This window comes from Lolium rigidum, chromosome 3, assembly GCF_022539505.1.
Source record: "Lolium rigidum isolate FL_2022 chromosome 3, APGP_CSIRO_Lrig_0.1, whole genome shotgun sequence".
NCBI classification, from domain to species: domain Eukaryota; kingdom Viridiplantae; phylum Streptophyta; class Magnoliopsida; order Poales; family Poaceae; genus Lolium; species Lolium rigidum.
Genome location: NC_061510.1, coordinates 378050252 through 378074439, shown reverse-complemented (window position 1 = coordinate 378074439; position 24188 = coordinate 378050252). Strand labels below are relative to the sequence as shown.

Genomic DNA, 24188 nt, shown 5'->3' with positions numbered 1-24188 from the left:
ACACCAAATATTCCTAGCAGCTCAATCTCCTTTACAAACCAGATGGGGAATTGAAAGAATGATTACAGATCAGTGGATGTACTATGTAATCACACAATATGCATTAACATATTTCAGTGCTACCTTAATCTTAGGTTAATTTTCAGAAAACACATGCAGGCTAGATACGTTCAAACGAGATAGAGCTGATTTGGATACTAGGAGTTACTGCATTGTAGTATTAGTAACCGGATGTTGTATCAGTATATACACGTGGTAGATGAATCAAACGGCATCGTCAGGACATGATCTATTCCAAGCTTTGACCCATTACATGTTTTATTAAAAAACTAAGAGGGGCTTTGCATGTTTGATTGATCCAGACACAAACCAACAGTTGAGGATTTATATGCCTCTCCCTATAGGTTTTTTCCATGCAGATTCCCGCCACGAGCCGAACGCCACGCCGGATTCCCGATGGAATGTGGCGGATTGTCATAGGGTCCGAGGACGAACGCCACGCCGGCATGGCCTTGACCTACAAGACCAAGAACTTCATTGATTTTGAGCTCATTCCCGGAGTGCTGCATCGGGTGCCGGAGACAGGGATGTGGGAGTGCATCGACTTGTACCCGGTCGGCGCCGCGAAGGGCATCGACATGACGGAGGCCGTCGCGGCGGCATCCAACAGCGGCGGCAGTGAAGTTTTGCATGTCATGAAGGAGAGCTCAGACGACGACCGACATGACTACTACGCGCTAGGGAGGTATGATGCAGCGACAAACAAGTGGACGCCGCTAGATGCCGATGCCGATGTCGGCATCGGGCTGAGGTATGACTGGGGAAAGTTCTACGCATCCAAGACCTTCTATGACCCGGCCAAGAAGAGGCGTGTGTTGTGGGGCTGGGTCGGCGAGACCGACTCCGAGCGTGCCGACGTGGCCAAGGGATGGGCCTCCCTACAGGTACTTCAACATTTCTTCTACTACAACATGGCTAACTTAATTGACTAACCTCAATTAGTCATTAAAAAATGTTCCTTTGCTAGTAATTTTTATGAATAGGAGTGATCATACACTTTTGGTTGGGTTCCAGTCTTCCAGAGACGCATAGGCATGGTACAGGTGGGTCATGGTCATGCATGCAAAATAATAGCAGCCACTTGTGCGGAAACCACACTCTTGCTTGTGATGAAGAATAGATAGATAGGAGGTGAACCAATGTGGCTGTCATGTGTCCCTACATTCATTCAATCTACAATTCGAGCTACTGTTGAGATACCTGGATCTGCACCATGCCAAACTGGCAAGCCGTGTCCTAGTATAAACAAACTAAATAAGCTCATGTCTCATGTGCCACCCTATGTGACCTAGTGGCATGCAAGAATGCAATATTATTGATACTGTGGACCAAATACCTAACTGAATTAGTATAAACAATTTTAGCTAGTACAACCTAACTGATTACAGAAGAAAAGGGATGTACTGTCTTCAGTTAGTAGCATTCATTTGTTATCACAATGATGATACCAAGAGGATTCATTAAGGAACAAAATTAATGATAGAACGTTGGAAAAAATAGCAACACAAGCCCTGTTTAATTCAGTTAAATAGTGACAGCTGCTACTGTTTATTATTTGGATACGGAGTACTGAATATATACTTTCGCTGCACAATGCAGCTAAGCTGAGTGTGTGTGCCCTACAAGCAAAATCTTTCATGCCCATGTGGTCTAGTGGCATGCAAAGATCGGCAATTCGGTACTACCACCAAACTAAGTACTTAATAGCTTTTGCTAGTACCAACCAAACTGGGATTATATAAGAAAAAGGGATGCCTTGTCTGCTGATACCAAGAAGATTCTTCAAGTACAAACAATCATGCCACGCTACAAACAAGATTAACAACTAGTAATTAATTAATTATTAGTGTCAATTGCTAATGCTTGCCTGATGTTTTCTGTTGTTGCAGTCGATCCCTCGCACGGTGGTGTTGGACACCAAGACTGGCAGCAACCTCATCCAGTGGCCAGTGGTGGAGGTGGAGACACTCCGTACCAACTCCACCAACCTCGGCAGCATCACCGTCGACCACGGCTCTGTCTTCCCTCTCAGCCTCCACCGTGCCACACAGCTCGACATCGAGGCTTCCTTCCGCCTCGACCCACTCGATGTCGTCGCCGCCAAGGAGGCTGATGTCGGCTACAACTGCAGCACCAACAGTGGTGCGGCCGGTCGTGGCGCGCTTGGCCCATTTGGCCTGCTCGTACTTGCCGACGCCAAGCGCCATGGTGGAGACACGGAGCAGACCGCCATCTACTTCTACGTCGCCAGAGGCCTTGACGGCGGCCTGCGCACGCACTTCTGCCATGATGGGTCACGGTCGTCGCGTGCCAACGACATTGTGAAGAGGGTTGTCGGTAACGTCGTGCCGGTGCTTGATGGCGAGGCGCTATCCATCAGAGTACTGGTGGACCACTCCATAGTCGAGAGCTTTGCACAGGGCGGGAGGTCGACAGTGACTTCGCGAGTGTACCCAACCGAGGCCATCTACGCCAACGCCGGGGTGTACCTCTCCAACAATGCCACTGGTGCCCGCGTCACCGCCACTAGCCTCGCCGTACATGAGATGGACTCCTCCTACAATCAGGCCTACATGGCTTCACTGTAAAAAGAAACGGACAGATTATTTTTTGGTTGCATATATATGTGTATTCTCTTTCTAAATTTTTCTTTTTCATCTTTATTATGTCTATTCATTGTCGAGGCCTTTCAGTAGCTGTAACCCTAGTGGAAGATGCCATGACACAAGGCTAGAGCTGTACATGTACAACGTTAGAACAAGTTGTTTAGAAAATTTTTGCTTTCAAATTTTAAGTTGGTATACTCACTGTGTCATGCTGTATACAAATGCAGAACAACACCTGTTAGACGTAAATCCATAAAATGCACACAAGAAATAAATATGATTCTTCACATACTGCATAACAATTTGTGGTGACATATATCTGATATCCAAAATACACCCACCTGGCCATGATCTGGAGTTCTTGGGCATCCAGTCAGTGACTTCTGTGTCTCCTGATATTCTGTTGCAGTATAACTATCCTTCAGGAGCATTTCTCCAGTGAGTTCTTCCCAGCGCCCCTCCACATGATTCAATATTCCTGCATCTTATTCTCGAGATGTTAGCAATGACAGAAATGGAATGAAATCACCAAAGTGGAACCACAGGAAATATACCCTTGCAGGCACGAGCAGGCACACCATAAAAAGTCCGACGAGATATTCGTCCAGAACTCACATTGACTTGCTCAATGTTGTTTCTGAATACACAATGTCATCAATGGAATCCTCTTTCAACTATCTTGAGGGCTTGAGGCACATCTCAAACACCGCAAAATAAAGCCTGGATTCAATCGGGCAGGTGTGTATATCCTGCATATTTTGCAGTTAGTGACCATGCATAAAGGTCCAGCATCAAGATGTTGCTAAAATGGAAAGCTTTATCGAACCACCAGATTTTCTAGTTATGCTAAAATGAAAAACAAATATATTAACACTAACTATTACAGTGTGGTGGTTTATTTACTCCTACAATGTGACAAATTTGCCAGTTAGTACACCAAATTCAAGTTCCTGGCTTACCTTTCTACTTCAGTTGCTCAACAGGAAATTGAACATGAGATAAGGATCAATTCAGTGTCGTGCATAACCTTTAATCCCTTATAATTGTTGTTAGCAAATGCAGTTTGGCACTTGGCCTATCAAAAACACATCGACTAACATTTAGGACAGCTAATGTGAAGCTAATGTGACAAAGCATTAACCGAAACAACCTTCTGGAAGTACAGAATCACAATGCCATAAACACACCTCTTTGAACCCTGCACCTGCAGGGAACATGATTTACTCTTGCTCTGCCCCCACAAAGCCAGCTGATGGCCCGAGCATGTTATCGATCCTTAGCTTTGAAGCCTTTGATCACCATTTCTTGTTTCTCTTCCAGTGGCACTTCTCACTTATATTTCAACTTGAATCAAGTATGAATTTAGCGTGTTAGACAGCGGAATTACCAGAAGTCCCCACATGAGCAAATGCCATTGCTAAACTTGTGAAATCTGACAGCGTCTCTCACAAGAATATCACGCCCAGTTATCTTAGATATGAACTTGGTAGCATTATGACAATCCACACAGACCCGTAGATTCTTGACAATCCGAATCTGCATTTCTTGTGGAACAAAAATTAAGCCAAATGCAATTGCAAGCTTCTCGCTATGATTGCTGAGCATTTGAACCTTCTCAGAATCCGCTACATCATGCAGCACTGAACTAACATCAGGCTTGTACCCTTCTTCCACCATCTTAGAGTTGAGCCACTGTAGCTTATCATAAATTGTTCTGGAGAAGGGGTGAGACTGGTCATCGGCTGAAAATATGTAGACTTTATTCTTATACTTGATCCAGCTGCAGCCTGGTTCTTTTTTCACTTGCCTATCCCTCATCCCACGCCTCAGCTGGGCAACCTCGCTCCATTCACCTTTAGAAGCATGCATGCTGCACAGTAATACATAGCTCGCTGGGTTTTGAGGATCAACTTTCAAGAGATTCTCGGCAGCCCATTTACCGGTCTCCATATCACCACGCAACCTGCTCGAGCTGAGCAATGTCGCCCATCCAATAGCATCAGGACAGCGTGGCATCTGCCTTATGAACTCCTCAGCTTCTTTCAACCTCCCTGATCTGCTATACAGGTCAATCATGCAAGTGTAGTGATCATCCAAGGGTGCAATACCATGGTCCTCCTGCATGGACTGGAAGTAGCTGCGGCCTTTCTCCACAAGCCCTGAACGGCTACAAGCAGAAAGGACCCCAATGAACGTTACGCCGTCTGGTTTCACACCCTTGGACAACATCATCTCAAACAGATGTATTGTTTCTTTTGCCTTCCCAAACTGCGCATAACCCGAGACAAGGGCTGTCCAGGACACCTGATCATGAAAATTCATCTCATCAAACAGGCGGTGTGCGTCCTCGATACTGCCGCACTTCCCATACAGGGTTACCAGTGCATTAGACACAGTAATGTACGGCCTCAGCCCTGATACGAGCGCCATGCAGTGGAACTGAGCCCCCTCTTCCAGGCTTGCTAGATTAGCACAAGAACTGATAACACTGCCAAGAGTGAAATCATCAGGCTTAATGCCATCCCTCTGCATCTCCGAGAAGACCCGCACAGCCTCCTCGCCACACCCATTCTGCCCGTAGCCAACGATCATGGCAGTCCACGAGACGATGTTTCTGCATGTCATCCTTCTCAAGACGGCTTCCGCGGATCTGATGCTCCTGCACTTGGAGTACATGTCAACAAGCGCGCTTCCGACAAACACATTGTCATCATACAGTGTTCTGATTGCGTAGGCATGGATCTGCTTCCCCTCTTCCGAGGCAGCAATGGCGCCACAGGCCGTCAGGATGCTTCCAAAGGTGTACTGATCAATGGCGACACCTGCCGCCGCCCTCATCCTCCTGAAAACATCCAGCGCCTCCGACTGCAGCCCGTTCTGCGTCAGCCCGGTAACCATGGTAGTCCAGGTGATGGAGTCCCTGTCAGCCATCGCCGCAAACAGCCCCCTCGCCTCCGCGACCATCCTGCACCGGAGCAGCCCGGTGATCATAGTGTTACACATCACCACGTTCCGGCCCTCCGTCTCGTCGAAGACGCGTTTGGCGTCCCCTATGAGCCCCATCTTGGCGTACATGTCGACGAGCGGGCTGCCCGTGAACGCGTACGCCCCGAACCCGAGCCGCAGTATCTGGCAGTGCACCTGCCGGCCGAGCGCGCGGTCGCCGAGCGCCGAGGCGGCCATGACCATGCTAGACATGGTGATGCGGCTCGGCCTGACCCTGACGCCCTCCACCTCGCCCTCTTCCCGCAGCAAGGCGCGGTACGCCCCTGCCGCCCGCGCGGGGGCGCCGGCGCCGGAGAAGCCCGCGATGAGCGCGTTGTAGGAGACGGTGTCGCGGTCGGGCATGGACGCGAAGAGCCGCTCCATGTCGGGGAGGAGCCGCGCGTGGGCCAGCGCGGAGAGGAGCGCGTTGCGGGTGAAGAGGTTGGGGTCCGGCATTGCGTCGAACAGGCGGCGCGCGCGCGCGAGGCGGCCGGACCTGGCGTAGGCCGTGAGGAGGTGGTTGAGGAGGTAGGTGGGCGGCGGGTGCGGGATGGTCCGGAGGATGAGGCAGTGGATGGCGGCGGCGCCATTGCGGCTGCCGGCGGCGGAGGAGGAGAGGAGGGCGGCGTAGTGGTTGCACAGTGGACGGCTCATGCGAGGCGAGCGAAGCAGGTTGGGGGCAAGTGCTTTCCACCGTGCGCACAGGGGAACCTCTTCCACCGTGGAAAAATAGCACTTGCCATTTGGATACGTAGAGGAAAGGAAGGAAAGGGAATACGTAAATTACGCTACGACAGCTACGGGACAGCCGTTTTCTTTCTCTGTCTCCCGTTTATTATAGTACCTGCAGGTAGCCTCAACTAAAAGTTTTACTGTAGTTCCGTTCTTTCAATATGGAATTGTTTCATGCAATTTGAGGAGATAAAATAGTATTTATTCATCCAACAAAATATCAAGGAATTCAGGCCTACAAAATAATACAGAAATTTCAAGGAAAATCATGCATAATCCGAAATACAAAAATACTTAGCAACAACTAATACGTTTTCTGTCTGGAAATAAGTGACTTGGATTTGTACAAGCGAAGCTAGACAAATCTAAGTCACAGGCAGTATATTCAACACATATGCATACATCAATCTTTACATCTCAACTCAGGCATTAAGTGTGCCTTCTTTTCCCTCCAAGATCGTTGACAAGGGAACTGCAAGAACAGATATATGAATTATCTCAACATATATGAGTAATTTAACAAGAAAGGAAAGCAATGCATTAATAAATCTGCAGGTTGCCATGAGAATCACTTGGCAATGAAGTAAAGACAACTAAACAGGTGAGTGGCTAACAAATACATGCTAAATTTTGATGTAACCCCAATTTTTAGCAGCATATAAAAAATGTATCAGTGGCTAAAATGCATAATCCAGTGTTTACAAATCAATGATAAATAAATGCTTAGGAGGAACAGCACTAACTGCAACAAAGCTGTACTTTATGTTAACATAGGCTCCATTTTCTGTACCTACAGTAGATATGTTGATCAGTAATCTAAAATCTGTAGAAAAATTAAACAAACATCGGGTGCAGATTCAGATTTGAGATCTCAGATACATATAATGATATCTTTGCTTGTATGGTTGGTCATTTAATACAGTGGATGTTAGATGCAAATATAGTCAGATGGAAAAGTTATGGGCACAGAAGAGATAATTTAGAAGGAATTGCTTGCGGCAGAGCAGTTCTCATTTCATTGCAAATTAAACTTCTTTGGACAAAATTACAGGCATCATATAACACTAGTGAAATCAGCTATAATCACATAATGATATCAACATGCTCCAACACTCTCCGGTATTCGATAGGCTTATGAAAGGCAATTCTTCGGATGACCAGTTTGAGGTCAATGGCCACCATAAGTCAATAGATATTATCTAGATGATGGTATCTATCCACCTTAGACTACATTTGTGAAGACAATCTGGCATCCTGCTTACGAGCAACGAGCCACATTTGCTAAAGAGCAAGAGGATGCTAGGAAGGATGTGGAGCAGGCATTTGGTCTACTCCAAAGTTGTTGGGCTATTGTTCGGCATCCTGCCAGAACATGGAGCGCTAACACTACGTGAGAGGTGATGACTGCATGATTGTGGAGTCTGGACATGTAGGGCAAGATTCGGAAGGGCAGGGCGAGTTGGTTGAGCCACAGGGTGGACCGGCGACGTTTCAAGACTTTATCCATGTGTAATCCGTGATGAGACAACTCATAATCAGCTCCAAAACTATTAGGTTCACCATATGTTGAACCATTTAGGAAGCAATGCAGAAATTCCTTCATAGGCCACTTGTCTTATTTTATTTAATTCTAGTTGAACTTTATATTTTCTTTTGTTTGGGGAACAGTGTTGTTTAATTTGTAAACGAATAATTTGCGCAACAATTTCATATTATTGGATTTGTAATTGTTGAATAAGGCCAAAAGGTCATGGCTAAATAGCCAAGGTTAGCAACAAAGACATGGCCGCGCGGTTCAAAAGGGTCGTCGTCCTGTGGGCAGCTACCAGCCAAGGAAGAACACGGGCCTGACACGAGCCGGACGGCTATCCACGCGGCCAAAAGCAGACCAAATCAGACGTTTCATTTGGTTCTTAGCCTTTGAAGATGTGCTTATGCTCTTTAGCGGTGCTTGTGGTGAAGCAGCTCTTCATTTGCAGTTCCACTGACGGTTCGTTCTGTCATGGCATCTCCAGCGCAGCGACCAAAAACGGCGACCCTTCGGCGTGTTTTAGTTTGTTAGCTGTCCGACCTGTTAGGCCAGTGCGCATAGTGACGCGACCCATTGTGTCCGCGTTGGCCATGACTAGGCTTGGCCAGTTGGCCATTGCCATTCAAATTTGGTCATCACACATTTTACCATAAAGTGAAAGGATTGCTAAAATAAATATTGTTCATAAATATAAATAGTTCACAATCATACAATCACAAAGTTTCACAAACAATATAATTTAAATGAAATATCAAATGAGATTTGGCAGGTTGGTTTCCCACGCTTAGTCCACACATGCTCAATCAACTCGGCTTGAAGGCGGTCATGGGTGGTCCGATCTTTCAACGAATTATGCATATGCAAGAAGTACTTCCAAGATGTTGCCCTAGGCTCTGGCTCAACCAACTCACCCTCGAATTCTCAGCCGTCATCATAGATGATGTCATCTCGCTCTTCCTGAAAAATCATGTTGTGCATGATGACACATGTTGTCATCACCTCCCACCCTTCCGCATGCCCTTTCAAATGTCCTTGTCAATCAAATAGACAATCTTCCACTGTCCAATGCATGCAATCTATACTGCCTAGGGAAACCCCTATTTTCGTTGATGGACAAGGGGCGGGCATTGTCTTCAGTGGTAGGCTCTCTCAGATAAACTGTGCCAAAACACCGCAATAATAGCGTTGCAAAACCTGTACATGGTATCAATGCATGGTAATTCGCTCATGCGCAAGTACTCATCAACAAGATCACCTGGTACTCCATGCGCAAGTTGCCGAATGGCCGCCGAACATTTTTTGTACAAGGACAAGCCAACCTTACCGGTAGCATCGAACCATCAAGAATATCTAGAAACAACTTCCTGGACATCCGACAGTGACGACGGAATTTCTTCGCGTCGTCCAACGGATCGGTTGGGTGGAAATAGTCTCACATAAGATGTGTTTGTCCACCAACTCGATGGCGGTCTGTATTGACCTTGCGCTTCACCGATGAGCCACCCTAAGCTTTGGCAGCAGATAATGATTGTGCGCCATGCTTGCAGCGGTGAATAAGAGTTCTGTCTCGCTGTCAGACTCCTCATCCGACGATGATTCGATGATATTTTTGTAGAAAAACTCGATTGCCTTGCTACTCATCTGCACAAGTATATGCAGTACCTCAACATGGTCAATGTTTATGCCCACAACGGTGCAACGAAAGTGAAAGAAATTTGAAGTCGCTCCCATACCTGAAAGTCGGTCCAGCGACCGGACGAGCATGTTGTGGGCGCACGGGCGATTGGCGCGTCCAAGCGTGTGTCTGCACAAGAGTTGCTGGCGTGGCCGGTAACGGGATGGAGGCCAGTAGGCAGCCGACTCCGACAACACATGAGCTATGCGTCGTCCCATAGGGCAGATGGCGGTGCTGCTTGGGGGTGGCGGCGGAGATGGCAGGTGATTGTTTGGAGCAGGGGAGTTCCTTACATCTGTCTTATGTGCCCCCTGAAGGGTGGGCCCATGATAGCCAAAGGGAGGACCCCCACGCTGTCCGGCCTGACGCATCGGCGGCCCAAATTTGATGAACAAGTGGGTCTCAGTCTGCGCTGAGTCGGCCCATTTTGGTCGCCCCGATGGATCATACGTGGCCGATTCGCCTGTCCGGTGGAGCATGGCAAGACCGATTGCCTCTAATGCTCCAACGCGACATGATAAGGATTAGCTACCAGCTTTTTTGTATCGCCGGAGCGAGCAGTTTTTTTGTATCACAAGAACGAGCTAGTACAATGATGAACATGGAAAATGAACTGGAGCCTGCCAGTATCTTATTCAATCATGCACCAGTGCGTTGGTTTTATCTGCCGACTTCATGAGCCGAGGCTACAATGGCTTACCATGACAAGTAACAAGAATTTTGATCCTTGGAAAAGCAAAATTAACGTACAGTACATCTACAACACATGCCAGCAGAATAAGATCACCGTCGAACGGTCCTGGATGTACCACAAGGTGAAGGTGTGCTAGCAGATTAACTTGGTACTTTCAGCTTCTGGGTCTTGTGCATCACCACCGGAAGCTTGCGAGCAACAAGATTTGGGTCTGCATATGCTGCGGAGTCGGAAGGATATCCTTCCTACATTGTACGAAAATTAGATGAAAAAACAATATACCTAAACATGCTTGACATGAAATTATTCACCGAAAAGTAGTTGGTCGACAGGTCGAGAGAGAACATACCGCAGACATGGCAGCAAATGTTGCTTCCCTCCAGCAGAGTTCACGCAGTACCACGGGTTTCGCACCCTCCTTGCTTCCAAAAGAACAATGCAAACGGGTATCCCTCAATCTCATTACTGCGCCATCAACCCTAAGCTGCCAAGTTTGGTATATGCAGGGACAATAAAAAGTCATTAGGCTCCTCTGACTTGTGTTGAAACGGATCTTAAAAGTGCGAGGATTAATATTAAACGTTTGCATGAGATGATGTGAATGCGCATTGCACCCAAAACCACACCTGCTTGGTGTTTCATGCTTGAATTTGAGCTTCAGAATTTGAATCCCCTTCAAAAGGGTCTTCTTTATTAGATTTCAATCAGAGCGTCAACCTTAGACCCAGTTTGTTGTGAAGAATGAACACATTGTAAATACTAACGCTAAGCTTTTGTCATTCTATTAGGGGCAACTGGGAAAAGTAAAAATTGTAAACTAAATGTAAAGAAACTATCTGCTGATTTCCTTTTTGTGTACGATGTGACATTTCCCTTATATATTCTGTTCATATTAGAAAGACATCAGGTGTAAATTGCAAGGCAGTAGATCATACCCAAAAGCGCAAGAGCAGAAACCAACCAGACGGCATCACCCTCTGCAGACATGCAATCAAAGAATATCAAATATGTTGAACCAAAGATGATGTTACCATACAAACAGTCCAGCTAAAAATAAGGATCGTTAGACACCACTTACCACTCGCGCTGTAAGGAATGAAATACCACTATCCGCTAACTCATCTTCATACAAGATAACCTAAATATGAGATGTCAAGGACTCAGGGTAAGCCAACAAACATAGAGCAATCATGGAAAAAAATCTGGCTCCATACCTCATCGTAGAAAAGAATTGGTTCTTTGGCAGAAAGGGCAACAAGGTCGATCCGGTCATCAGTGTCCTCCCAACACAGACTGCTACATTCATCTAAACCTGTTTGCATCTGGAAAAGAAACAAGCCATAAAAAACTAATGGTCCGAATGTGGAATCTACCAGGAAGAAAAGTATACCGGCCCAAGGAGGAAAAACGAAGTCAAAACAGGTGAAACTAATATAGCAGAGATAAGGTCCATACAGTGTCTTGGTTCAGAGCTACAGCATCACTCCCACAGTACGGTGTAGTGAATGTATAGTCATAATCAAGTATCACTTGATCAGAAGGATTACTGCAAGAAAAAATAAACTAAATGAACCTCCTCTTGGCTCTTTGCTTAATAAGCCCACATGAAATTTCAAGTTAATTATCCTACTCCCTCTGTCAGTCTGTCCTGAATTAGATGTCACATATTTGTTTAAATTTGCATGTGCCTATACACTAAAGCACGTCTAGATGCATGCGTATCTAAAGAAATCTGCAACAAGTAATTCAGGACAGAGGGAGTACTACATTTTTCCTACAGAAATCACACTTTTGGCAGGACTAGAGTGAACATATATACACATCAAAATATAAGAAATGGAAGACTGGTGGTAAAGAGTAAATTAAGCCATCTTGTCGCCATGTTTGTACTTGTGAGCAAAGCTTGACCCAGTGAGACAAATTAGCTATACTTCCATATAATGGTGACGCCAAACAAACCCGACAGCTTTCACTAGAAACATTTCCTAGCACATTTAAGTAACAAAGTAAGGATATAGAAGAACCTTCTGAATTTCCATTTCGCTGCAGCAGGAACCTGAACAGGCGGCAATGCCTCTTGTTTCCATTGCTTGAGAGCATCAAGCGCATTGAAATGCAATCTGATGCCAGTTTGAGCGTGTTGAAGAGACACAGAACTCTCTCCAAACACCATTTCAGGTAAATGTGTTGTTTGAAGTTTATCTTCAAATCTGAAGAACATATCAGAGATAAGATTAACAAACAATCTCTCCCTATACATTAGTATAAGTTACAATTAATTCATATACAGCCATTTCTGTGCTTACAAAAAAAATGATACTGTGGACATACACAATACTAGTTAAGCAAGCAAAATGCACTCCTCCAAACCTATAGATCCAGAGTAATTGATTACCTAGTATTATTTGTTACTCCAGTAATTGATTGCTGGCTCAGTGATGTGGAGATAATGGAACAAATATGATTCAGAATTTCAGAATTCTATACACATAGAAAAGCTTTGCATTCCACGAGTAACCATCAATAAAGCAAAACATACCTAATTTCTTTCTATACGTTATACACAAAAGAAGTACAGACAGGATATCTACAATCAAATTGAATAACTGATCAAGTACCAGGTAATGTTCAGCCAATAACAAGTCAGGAACCCAATTTTCCAAAACTCAATAGCTGCGCTAATCAGATGAAAAGGGGGCGGAAAGATTAGGGTTTACGGTTGGGGGTGGCTCGTACAGGCTCACGGAGGCGGAGTTGAGAATGGGCCCCTTGTGGGACTGAATGACCCATCCCTTCACCCGCACGCCGCCGGGGATCGACTCCGCTCCCGCCGCCTTCAGGTCGCCTGCCGTCGGGCCGTCCCACGCCGCCGCACACATGTCTGTTCCTCTGGTTCGCTGGCTCCGAGTCTCAGAGTGGGTTCTTTGCTTCTTTCCGTCAGAAGAATAGTCAACGCATATCAGCTCTCTAGTATTACTCGCCGCACGATAAATTTTGGATGGATGTGATTCATTACTACTCGCTCCATAAAATGCAGGCGGCCTTTCTCTCTCCGGACCATAGACAAGTCTTAAGTTAAACTTTTATTAAAATTTTCACTGCAAATATTGTTTTGGATATTTAACCTGAGAATTTGTAAATCAGAAGTATATATTTGGCTTGAAGGGTAGGAATAGATGATGTGTTATACATGTCCTAAACTTTTGCCTCTAAATATTGTTTCGAATATGTATACTAAGAACTTAAAAATCATAAGTTCATAATTGGCTAGAAAAATATATTCATAATACATGATCATCTCTTTTTTAGCTAAAACATAAAATTTTCTCGCCTTTGATATGAAATTATAGTAAAAGTTAGTGGTCAATGATAAATCTTGATGACCATGTCAATGTCCAAAACGTTCTCTATTTTTGGTTTCAAGGAAGTATTTGAAAACAACATGGATTTTTTGATAAAATAATCAAGGTAATAAACGGGCGAGGGAAGAGTCCATGGTCCTCATATTATTATTTTTCTATATATAAATATTGCGAAAAGTGTCTTTGACACATGGGCACCAGTGCTCTCCTCACTTTTAAATTTTTGAAAATTTTAAAATCTCACGTTTCTAAGTCTTAAAAAATTACGACGTTAAATATATAGATAGATATATACGAGTGGGTTGTATGCAAAAAAGTACCGTTAAAAATACTTTATATTTTGAACAATATAAAAAAGATAAATCTCTAACAGCTAATGGTAGTAAAATAGTATTACAATAGTGTATCCTTTTGTCAGAATTTTTTTTGTATTTCCCAAAATTTAAAGTATTTTTTACCTGGACTTTTTTGCATACACTTCTCATGAACATATCAATCTACATATTTAACTCCATAATTTTTTAAAACATAAAAATTTGGGATTTTAATTTTTTTAAAAAACTGAAAGTGGAGGGAGCACTGGCACCCATGATGCAGCCCGACCTACGGTCTTCGCTTCATCATGTGCGTCAACGTCAAGAACCACACTCAAGGCCGAGGTCACGGAGGCATGGAAGAGAAGAAGGAAGAAGAGCGTCCGAGGTCGCCAAGAAGAGAAGGCGCCTGCCACAAGTCAATTCGGGCCAAGGCCCATGTACCCCCCTTATTTCCCTAAACTACCCCTCCTTAGTGGCTCCCTATATATAGGCTCCCACCTCCCCCTTCATCGGATAGAGTTGAACTTGAGAGAACCTAGGCTCATGCCTCCACCATCCCTTTGGAATTAGGGAAACCCCCTCCTTAGATTTACCCAAATCTATTGTACAAGGCACTCCTTATATGATTAGTCTCTCACACTTGTGATTCTACCACCGGTCTCTCACTCGTGTGATTCCACCGATCGTATACCGATCTTCTTCTCGGGGATTCTACCGCGTGTCTCTCCCTAGAGAGATTCTATCGGGATAGTGGTTCGGGCTATCGGGAGTAAACCGGAATTGTATCGGGTTGGTGTGTGTTTGCGTGTGTTCATCGTGTTCATCGCCGTGTTCTTCGTGTTCTTCCTCTCCCCGCCTTTCCCTCGGTCAATTCGTGAGATCGGGCAACACACGTGGCCTTAGGTCTCATCATATGGTACCAGAGCAAAGGTTGCCACGAATTTGACCCTCGAATTTCTCCAATTTCGCCCAAAAAATTTCCCAAAAAATTGCCCCAAAATATAGCTCGAAAATTGATCTCCGAATTTGTTGCGTTTTTTGTGGTTTTGATCCACAGATTTGATGTCTTTGGTGCTGATCTACTACTTCCCAAAGTTTCTCCTTCTAATTCCATCGATTTCAGCTCCAATTTGAGGATTTTTGGAGCTGCCTGATACGTCTCCAACGTATCGATAATTTCTTATGTTCCATGCTACTTTATTGATGATACCTACATGTTTTATGCACATTATATGCCATATTTATGCATTTTCTGGAACTAACCTATTAACAAGATGCCGAAGAGCCGATTCTTGTTTTCTGCTGTTTTTGGTTTCGGAAATCCTAGTAAAGAAATATTCTCGGAATTGGACGAAACTTTCGCCCGGGGTCCTATTTTTGCACGAAGCTTCCGGAAGACCGAAGACCTAACGAAGTGGGGCCACGAGGCGGCCGGGAGGGAGGCCGGCGCGGCCCGGGCCCCGGCCGCGCCGACCTACCCCCGGGCCCCTCGTGTGGCCCCCGCGTTGACCCTCCGCCTACTTAAAGCTTCCGTCGCGAAACCCCCGGTACCGAGAGCCACGATACGGAAAACCTTACGGAGACGCCGCCGCCGCGAATCCCATCTCGGGGGATTACGGAGATCGCCTCCGGCACCCTGCCGGAGAGGGGATTCATCTCCCGGAGGACTCTACACCGCCATGGTCGCCTCCGGAGTGATGAGTGAGTAGTTCACCCCTGGACCATGGGTCCATAGCAGTAGCTAGATGGGCGTCTTCTCCTTATTGTGCTTCATTGTTAGATCTTGTGAGCTGCCTAACATGATCAAGATCATCTATATGTAATTCTATATGTTGTGTTTGTCGGGATCCGATGGATAGAGAGTACTATGATTATGGTGATTATCAATCTATTGTTCATGTGTTGTTTATGATCTTGCATGCTCTCCGTTACTAGTAGAGGCTCTGGCCAAGTTTTTACTCTTAACTCCAAGAGGGAGTATTTATGCTCGATAGTGGGTTCATGCCTCCATTGAATGCTGGGACAGTGACGAGAAAGTTCTAAGGTTGTGGATGTGCTTGTTGCTACTAGGGATAAAACATTGATGCTATGTCTAAGGATGTAGTTGTTGATTACATTACGCACCATACTTAATGCAATTGTCCGTTGCTTTGCAACTTAATACTGGGGGGGTTCGGATGATAACATGAAGGTGGACTTTTTAGGCATAGATGCAGTTGGATGGCGGTCTATGTACTTTGTCGTAATGCCCAATTAAATCTCACTATATTTATCATATCATGTATATGCATTGTTATGCCTTTCTCTATTTGTCAATTGCCCGACTGTAATTTGTTCACCCAACATGCTTTATCTTATGGGAGAGACACCTCTAGTGAGCTGTGGACCCCGGTCCTATTCTTTACATAGCATACAATCTACTGCAATTGTGTTTACTTGTTTTCTTTGCAAACATCTTCCACTCGATACGTTTAATCCTTTGTTACAGCAAGCCGGTGAGATTGACAACCTCACTGTTTCGTTGGGGCAAAGTACTTTGGTTGTGTTGTGCAGGGTCCGCGTTGGCGCCGGAATCCCTGGTGTTGCGCCGCATCACATTTCGCGACCATCAACCTTCAACGTGCTTCTTGGCTCCTACTCGGTTCGATGAAACCTTGGTTTCATGCTGAGGGAAACTTGCTTCTATACGCATCATACCTTCCACTTGGGGTTCCCAACGGACGTGTGCATCTACGCGTATCAAGCTAAATTTCTGGCGCCGTTGCCGGGGAGATCAAGACACGCTGCAAGGGGAGTCTCCACTTCTCAATCTCTTTACTTTGTTTTTGTCTTGCTTTATTTTATTTACTACTTTGTTTGCTGCACCTAAACAAAATACAAAAAAAATTAGTTGCTAGTTTTACTTTATTTACTGTCTTGCTCTCTATATCAAAAACACAAAAAAATTAGTTACTTGCATTTAATTTATTTTGTTATCATGTCTAGTCCTGTACTTGTTTTTATTTTCACTAGTTAGGCATAATGGAAAATAACAAAAATATGAGAGATCTTTATGAACTTTATCTTGAATTAGGACATGATGTGTTTGAAGAAAGAATTAAGAAACCCATGGAACTTTATATGCATGCTAATGGGAATGTTATTACTATGAATGCTTTGAACACCATTGTTGCTAATGCTATGGAAAATTCTAAGCTTGGGGAAGCTGGTTTTGATGAGCATGATATTTTTAGTCCCCCAAGCATTGAGGAGAAAATTTACTTTGATGATACTATGCCTCCTATATTTGATGATGAGAATAATAATGATAGCTACTTTGTTGAATTTGCTCCCACTACAACTAATAAAATTGATTATGCCTATGTGGAGAGTAATAATTTTATGCATGAGACTCATGATAAGAATGCTTTATGTGATAGTTATATTGTTGAGTTTGCTCATGTTGCTACTGAAAGTTATTATGAGAGAGGAAAATATGGTTGTAAAAATTTTCATGTTACTAAAACACCTTTCTATGTGCTGAAATTTTTGAAGCTACACTTGTTTTATCTTCCTATGCTTGTTACTTTGCTCTTCATGAACTTGTTTATTTACAAGATTCCTATGCATAGGAAGCATGTTAGACTTAAATGTGTTTTGAATTTGCCTCTTGATGCTCTCTTTTGCTTCAAATACTATTTCTTGCGAGTGCATCATTAAAACTGCTGAGCCCATCTTAATGGCTATAAAGAAAGAACTTCTTGGGAGATAACCCATGTGTTTTTTTACTACAGTACTTTGTTTTATATTTGTGTCTTGGAAGTTGTTTACTACTGTAGCAACCTCTCCTTATCATGTTTTTGTGCCAAGTAAAGTTTCTATGTTAAAGTTGATGTTATATTTGGGATCGCTGCGCAGAAACAGCATTGCTGTCTGTCACGAATCTGGGCACAGTTCTCTGTAGAAAATTCGAAAAAATCTGCCAATTTACGAGCGTGATCCCCAGATATGTACGCAACTTTCATTAGTTTTGAGTTTTTCCATTTGAGCAAGTCTGGTGCCATCTCTAAATTCGTCTTTACGGACTGTTCTGTTTTTGACAGATTCTGCCTTTTATTTCGCATTGCCTCTTTTGCTATGTTGGATTTATTTCTTTGATCCACTAATGTCCAGTAGCATTATGCAATGTCCAGAAGTGAAAATAATGATTGTGTCACCTCTGAATGTGTGAATTTTAATTGTGCACTAACCCTCTAATGAGTTTACTTGAAGTTTGGTGTGAAGGAAGTTTTCAAGAGTCAAGAGAGGAGAATGATATACTATGATCAAGAGGAGTGAAAGCTCTAAGCTTGGGGATGCCCCCGTGGTTCACCCCTGCATATTTTAAGAAGACTCAAGCGTCTAAGCTTGGGGATGCCCAAGGCATCCCCTTCTTCATCAACAACATCATCGGGTTCCTCCTCCGAAACTATATTTTTATTCAATCACATCTTGTGTTCTTTACTTGGAGCGTCGGTTTGTTTTCGTTTTTGTTTTTGTTTGAATAAGATGGATCCTAGCATTCACTTTGTGGGAGAGAGACACGCTCCGCTGTTGCATATGGACACATGTGTCCTTAGGCTTTACTCATAATGTTCAAGGCGAAGTTTCTTCTTCGTTAAATTGTTATATGGTTGGAATTGGAAAATGCTACATGTAGTAATTCTAAACTGTCTTGGATAATGTGATACTTGGCAATTGTTGTGCTCATGTTTAAGCTCTTGCATCATATGCTTTGCACCCATTAATGAAGAAATACATAGAGCTTGCTAAAATTTGATTTGCATATTTGGTTTCTCTAAGGTCTAGATAATATCTAGTATTGAGTTTTGAACAACAAGGAAGACAGTGTAGAGTCTTATAATGTTTACAATATGTCTTTTATGTGAGTTTTGCTGCACTTGTTCATCCTTGAGTTTGCTTCAAATAACCTTGCTAGCCTAAACCTTGTATCGAGAGGGAATACTTCTCATGCATCCAAAATCCTTGAGCCAACTACTATGCCATTTGTGTCCACCATACCTACCTACTACATGGTATTTCTCCGCCATTCCAAAGTAAATTGCTTGAGTGCTACCTTTAAAATTTCATCATTCACCTTTGCAATATATAGCTCATGGGACAAAATAGCCTTAAAAACTATCGTAGTATTGAATATGTACTTATGCACTCTATATTTTATTAAGTTGCTTGTTGCGCGATAACCATGCTTCTGGGGAACGCCATCAACTATTGTTGAATATCATGTGAGTTGCTATGCATGTCCGTCTTGTCTGAAGGTCTATCATTTTAGTGGTTGGAGCATGCAAAATTGTTAGAGAAGAACATTGGGCCGCTAACTAAAGCCATGAACCATGGTGGAAGTTTCAGTTTTGGACATATATCCTCAATCTCATATGAGAACAATAATCATTGCTACATGCTTATGCATTTAAGAGGAGTCCATTATCTGTTGTCCATGTTGTCCCGGTATGGATGTCTAAGTTGAGAATAATCAAAAGCGAGAAATCCGAAATGCGAGCATTCTCCTTAGACCTTTGTACAGGCGGCATGGAGGTACCCCTTTGTGACACTTGGTTGAAACATGGCATGCGAAGATCCGGTAGTCCAAGTTAAGTAGGACGAGGTGCGGGCACTATTAGTATACTATGCATGAGGCTTGCAACTTGTAAGATATAATTTTCATAACTCATATGCTTTATTACTACCGTTGACAAAATTGTTTCATGTTTTCAAAATAAAAGCTCTAGCACAAATACGGCAATCGATGCTTTCCTCTTGAAGGACCTTTCTTTTACTTTTATTGTTGAGTCAGTTTACCTATCTCCTTCCACCTAAGAAGCAAACACTTGTGTGAACTGTGCATTGATTCCTACATATTTGCATATTGCACTTGTTATATTACTTTATGTTGACAATATCCATGAGATATACATGTTATAAGTTGAAAGCAACCGCTGAAACTTAATCTTCCTATGTGTTGCTTCAACACCTTTACTTTGATTTATTGCTTTATGAGTTAACTCTTATGCAAGACTTATTGATGCTTGTCTTGAAGTACTATTCATGAAAAGTCTTTGTTATATGATTCAGTTGTTTACTCATGTCATTACCTTTGCTTTGATCGCTGCATTCATTACATATGTTTACAAATAGTATGATCAAGATTATGATGGCATGTCACTTCAGAAATTATCTTTGTTATCGTTTTACCTGCTCGGGACGAGCAGAACTAAGCTTAGGGATGCTGATACGTCTCCAACGTATCGATAATTTCTTATGTTCCATGCTACTTTATTGATGATACCTACATGTTTTATGCACATTATATGCCATATTTATGCATTTTACGGAACTAACCTATTAACAAGATGCCGAAGAGCCGATTCTTTGTTTTCTGCTGTTTTTGGTTTCGAAATCCTAGTAAAGAAATATTCTCGGAATTGGACGAAACTTTCGCCCGGGGTCCTATTTTTGCACGAAGCTTCCGGAAGACCGAAGACCTAACGAAGTGGGGCCACGAGGCGGCCGGGAGGGAGGCCGGTGCGGCCCGGGCCCCGGCCGCGCCGACCTACCCCCGGGCCCCTCGTGTGGCCCCCGCGTTGACCCTCCGCCTACTTAAAGCTTCCGTCGCGAAACCCCCGATGCCGAGAGCCACGATACGGAAAACCTTACGGAGACGCCGCCGCCGCGAATCCCATCTCGGGGGATTCCGGAGATCGCCTCCGGCACCCTGCCGGAGAGGGGATTCATCTCCCGGAGGACTCTACACCGCCATGGTCGCCTCCGGAGTGATGAGTGAGTAGTTCACCCCTGGACCATGGGTCCATAGCGGTAGCTAGATGGGCGTCTTCTCCTTATTGTGCTTCATTGTTAGATCTTGTGAGCTGCCTAACATGATCAAGATCATCTATATGTAATTCTATATGTTGTGTTTGTCGGGATCCGATGGATAGAGAGTACTATGATTATGGTGATTATCAATCTATTGTTCATGTGTTGTTTATGATCTTGCATGCTCTCCGTTACTAGTAGAGGCTCCGGCCAAGTTTTTACTCTTAACTCCAAGAGGGAGTATTTATGCTCGATAGTGGGTTCATGCCTCCATTGAATGCAGGACGAGTGACGGAAAGTTCTAAGGTTGTGGATGTGCTTGTTGCCACTAGGGATAAAACATTGATGCTATGTCTAAGGATGTAGTTGTTGATTACATTACGCACCATACTTAATGCAATTGTCCGTTGCTTTGCAACTTAATACTGGAGGGGTTCGGATGATAACCTGAAGGTGGACTTTTTAGGCATAGATGCGGTTGGATGGCGGTCTATGTACTTTGTCGTAATGCCCAATTAAATCTCACTATATTTATCATATCATGTATATGCATTGTTATGCCTTTCTCTATTTGTCAATTGCCCGATCGTAATTTGTTCACCCAACATGCTTTATCTTATGGGAGAGACACCTCTAGTGAACTGTGGACCCCGGTCCTATTCTTTACATAGCATACAATCTATCGCAATTGTGTTTACTTGTTTTCTTTGCAAACATCTTCCACTCGATACGTTTAATCCTTTGTTACGAGCAAGCCGGTGAGATTGACAACCTCACTGTTTCGTTGGGGCAAAGTACTTTGGTTGTGTTGTGCAGGGTCCGCGTTGGCGCCGGAATCCCTGGTGTTGCGCCGCATCACATTTCGCGACCATCAACCTTCAACGTGCTTCTTGGCTCCTACTGGTTCGATTAAACCTTGGTTTCATACTGAGGGAAACTTGCTTCTATACGCATCATACCTTCCACTTGGGGTTCCCAACGGACGTGTGCATCTACGCGTATCACTGCCCTTGTGCTGTTCCTGGAGCTGTTCACCCGGTGTTCTTGAAGAACAGCTTCGACCGCGTTTCGGTCAACCACCCGCGCCGTTTGGCCCCACCCCGCCGCCACCAACCACCAGTGCAAACCACCGCCGGCTTCCCCGCACCAAGCTCCACGCCCGCCTGGCCCGACCGCTGCCAGCAGCTCCATCCTCGCATCCGCCCTGGCCCACCTACTGCCGCCGCGCGCTGCCAAGAGCGGCCGCTCCGCCACTGCATCCCGCGCCACGCTCATCCCCCAAGCGCCTCTACCGCTCGCCCAGGCACCGCACCACCAGCTCGAGCTGGCCGCCACGCAGCGCGCGCCCACCAAGCCAAGCCGCCTCCGCTCCTCAGCCTCCGCTCCTCAGCTTGCTCAAGCCGCCCAGGCCCCACGCTCACCACCAACGCAGCAGCAAGCACCGCACAGCACAACTCCTGCACGCCCTTGCTCCGTTCGTCCCTGCCGGCCAAGCGCGCCCAAGCTAGCTGCGCCTCGCCTCCAGCCGCGCACAGCCCCACGCCGCACGCATCAGCGCTACTCTGCTCCCTGGCCGCACGCCCGGTCGACCGGACGGCACACCGGGCCACCCGGTTAAAATCAGCTCGCACCGGTCGCCAACCGGGCGGCAACCGGATGGTCCGGCCCAGAATCCGGTCAAACCGGATCCCTGACCGGATTTCACGCTTTTGACCCAATTTTCGTCCAATTTTGACTCCACTTTTTGCCCCAAATTTTGACAACTTTTCGGAGCCCGTTTGACTCCAAACTTTAACAACATCCTCCAACGACTCTACATAGTCTACGTCTAATTTTTGACGATTTTTGGACACCAACTTTTGACCGCTCGTTTTGACCCTACTTTTCGGGCATTGACTTAATTTGCCCGGTTTCCGTTTTGGAGTGCCCTTGGACCGTGAGAACCGCTTCCACGCCTACATCAACACCGCGACAACGGTATCGGCACCCCGGATTCCGGTGCATCTTCGACACCATCGTCACCACCACTTCGCCATCGCAAGTTCGTGTGCTTGACACCGCCTAACGTCAATAGGTATAACTTGCACCCCCCACCCCTTGTAGCCCCGTTTCTTTCTTTGTGTACCTATCCCATTGAGAGTGGCTTTCTGAGTGTTGCGAAGCATTGCACAAGTGTCACGACCGTGAGAGGGTGTGTGTGCGCGTTGTGTTGAGCAAAGCTCCGAAGCAAGCTCGGTGAGAAAGATACACAAAAGAAGAAAAAGTGTGACGTATACATAGAGAAAATAAAGCTTTTAAGCATAGAGAAAAAAAAGTGAAAAAAAAAGAGAAAAAGAAAAAGGAATAGAAAAAGAGTGTGTGTGCCACCGATACAAAGGAGTGCAAAGCTTGTGAGCACTAAGAGAGATAAGAGAAGAGTGGCCCTTGTGCAAATCTTGTTGCTTCTATCTTGTGCAACCAAGCTACAGTCTCTCTTGTGTTGGCGTGACACCAAGCATATAGTCTTCGTTAGGACCATCTTTACCGCTTGCTCACTTCCTTGGTCGCGCTAACCCCATTGTTCTCCTTGTGTGTGTTTCCGTGTTTCCTTGACATAGATCACCACTCTTGACATTTGACTTTGGATCTTACCCACATTTGACAATAGACTTTTTCGTTGATCTTTTTCGTTCGCTATCCACCCCTTACCCACCACATATAGAGTTCTTAGCCTTTTGCGTGTGCTTTGAGTGTGTGTGTGAGTAACCCCGATACATTTCGACTTTGCTCTTGACTTGAACCATTTCCCCGATACTTTCTTGAAAGGTTTGATACTTGTGTAGTTTTCCTTCCACCATACATATACACCTTTCCTAGTGAGAGATATACATGATGACCCCACAAGAGCAAGCCGAGATGAGAGCATACTTCGCCGAGCTAGATGCTCGAGAAGCCCAAATGACACCCAAAGATAAAGCCGAGTGCAATGCATACTTCAAACACCTTGAGAGCAAGAGCGACACACCCCATGAGTTGAGTGAGGACACTTGGATTTCTAACAACTTAACCTCTACTCCTCTTGTGTTGTCTTCCTCTTTGCTAGATTGCTCGGACATCGACGACGCCATTGACATGGAGATGAGGGACTCCACTATATGTGAGATGAGCGACTCCACTATATGTGAGATGAGCGAATCCACTATACATGAGCTTGAGTGCCTCCACCTTGAGGACATGAGTGATACACCGAGTGAGATGAGAGTGGTAGTTGATAGGTCATGTGAGGCCATTTCGATTTCTCACAACTTACCCTATACCTCTAGTGTGTTCTCTTATGTTTCCTTAGATCCCATGGATGACGAGACGCCGATCATGGAGAAGATGTACATGGTGCA

The 24188-nt window shown here is 44.8% G+C and overlaps 3 protein-coding genes across 3 annotated transcripts; 1 reads left to right on the top strand and 2 right to left on the bottom strand.

Annotated features, from left to right (window-relative positions):
* Positions 1-413: 413 nt before the first annotated feature.
* Positions 414-2811, top strand: LOC124697506 (sucrose:sucrose 1-fructosyltransferase-like). The gene is made up of 2 exons (XM_047230090.1): positions 414-944; positions 1950-2811. Exons 1-2 carry the CDS (start codon positions 414-416, stop codon positions 2646-2648), a joined length of 1230 nt encoding a protein of 409 aa, XP_047086046.1. The 3' UTR covers positions 2649-2811.
* Positions 2812-3906: 1095 nt separating this feature from the next.
* Positions 3907-6305, bottom strand: LOC124704369 (putative pentatricopeptide repeat-containing protein At1g68930). Its single transcript, XM_047236624.1, has one exon. It carries the CDS (start codon positions 6303-6305, stop codon positions 4050-4052), a length of 2256 nt encoding a protein of 751 aa, XP_047092580.1. The 3' UTR covers positions 3907-4049.
* Positions 6306-10198: 3893 nt separating this feature from the next.
* Positions 10199-13167, bottom strand: LOC124700618 (TIP41-like protein). The gene is made up of 8 exons (XM_047232711.1): positions 13020-13167; positions 12308-12493; positions 11739-11829; positions 11498-11605; positions 11362-11421; positions 11219-11260; positions 10633-10767; positions 10199-10528 (listed from the first exon to the last, which is right to left on the bottom strand). The coding sequence occupies exons 1-8, from the start codon at positions 13160-13162 to the stop codon at positions 10424-10426; spliced, it is 870 nt and encodes a 289-aa protein (XP_047088667.1). The 5' UTR covers positions 13163-13167; the 3' UTR covers positions 10199-10423.
* Between the last annotated feature and the right edge of the window lie 11021 nt (positions 13168-24188).

What these genes read in the sequence shown, in the direction of transcription:
- LOC124704369 (XM_047236624.1), bottom strand. Translation starts at nt 6,305, where the DNA reads ATGAGCCGTCCACTGTGCAACCACTACGCCGCCCTCCTCTCCTCCTCC.
- LOC124697506 (XM_047230090.1), top strand. Translation starts at nt 414, where the DNA reads ATGCAGATTCCCGCCACGAGCCGAACGCCACGCCGGATTCCCGATGGA. An exon ending in AGGGATGGGCCTCCCTACAG is followed by an intron (nt 945 to 1,949) that starts GTACTTCAACAT and finishes CTGTTGTTGCAG; the next exon opens with TCGATCCCTCGCACGGTGGT.
- LOC124700618 (XM_047232711.1), bottom strand. Translation starts at nt 13,162, where the DNA reads ATGTGTGCGGCGGCGTGGGACGGCCCGACGGCAGGCGACCTGAAGGCG. An exon ending in AACTCCGCCTCCGTGAGCCT is followed by an intron (nt 12,494 to 13,019) that starts GTACGAGCCACC and finishes TATGTTCTTCAG; the next exon opens with ATTTGAAGATAAACTTCAAA. An exon ending in TTCTGCTCTTGCGCTTTTGG is followed by an intron (nt 10,768 to 11,218) that starts GTATGATCTACT and finishes CAAACTTGGCAG; the next exon opens with CTTAGGGTTGATGGCGCAGT.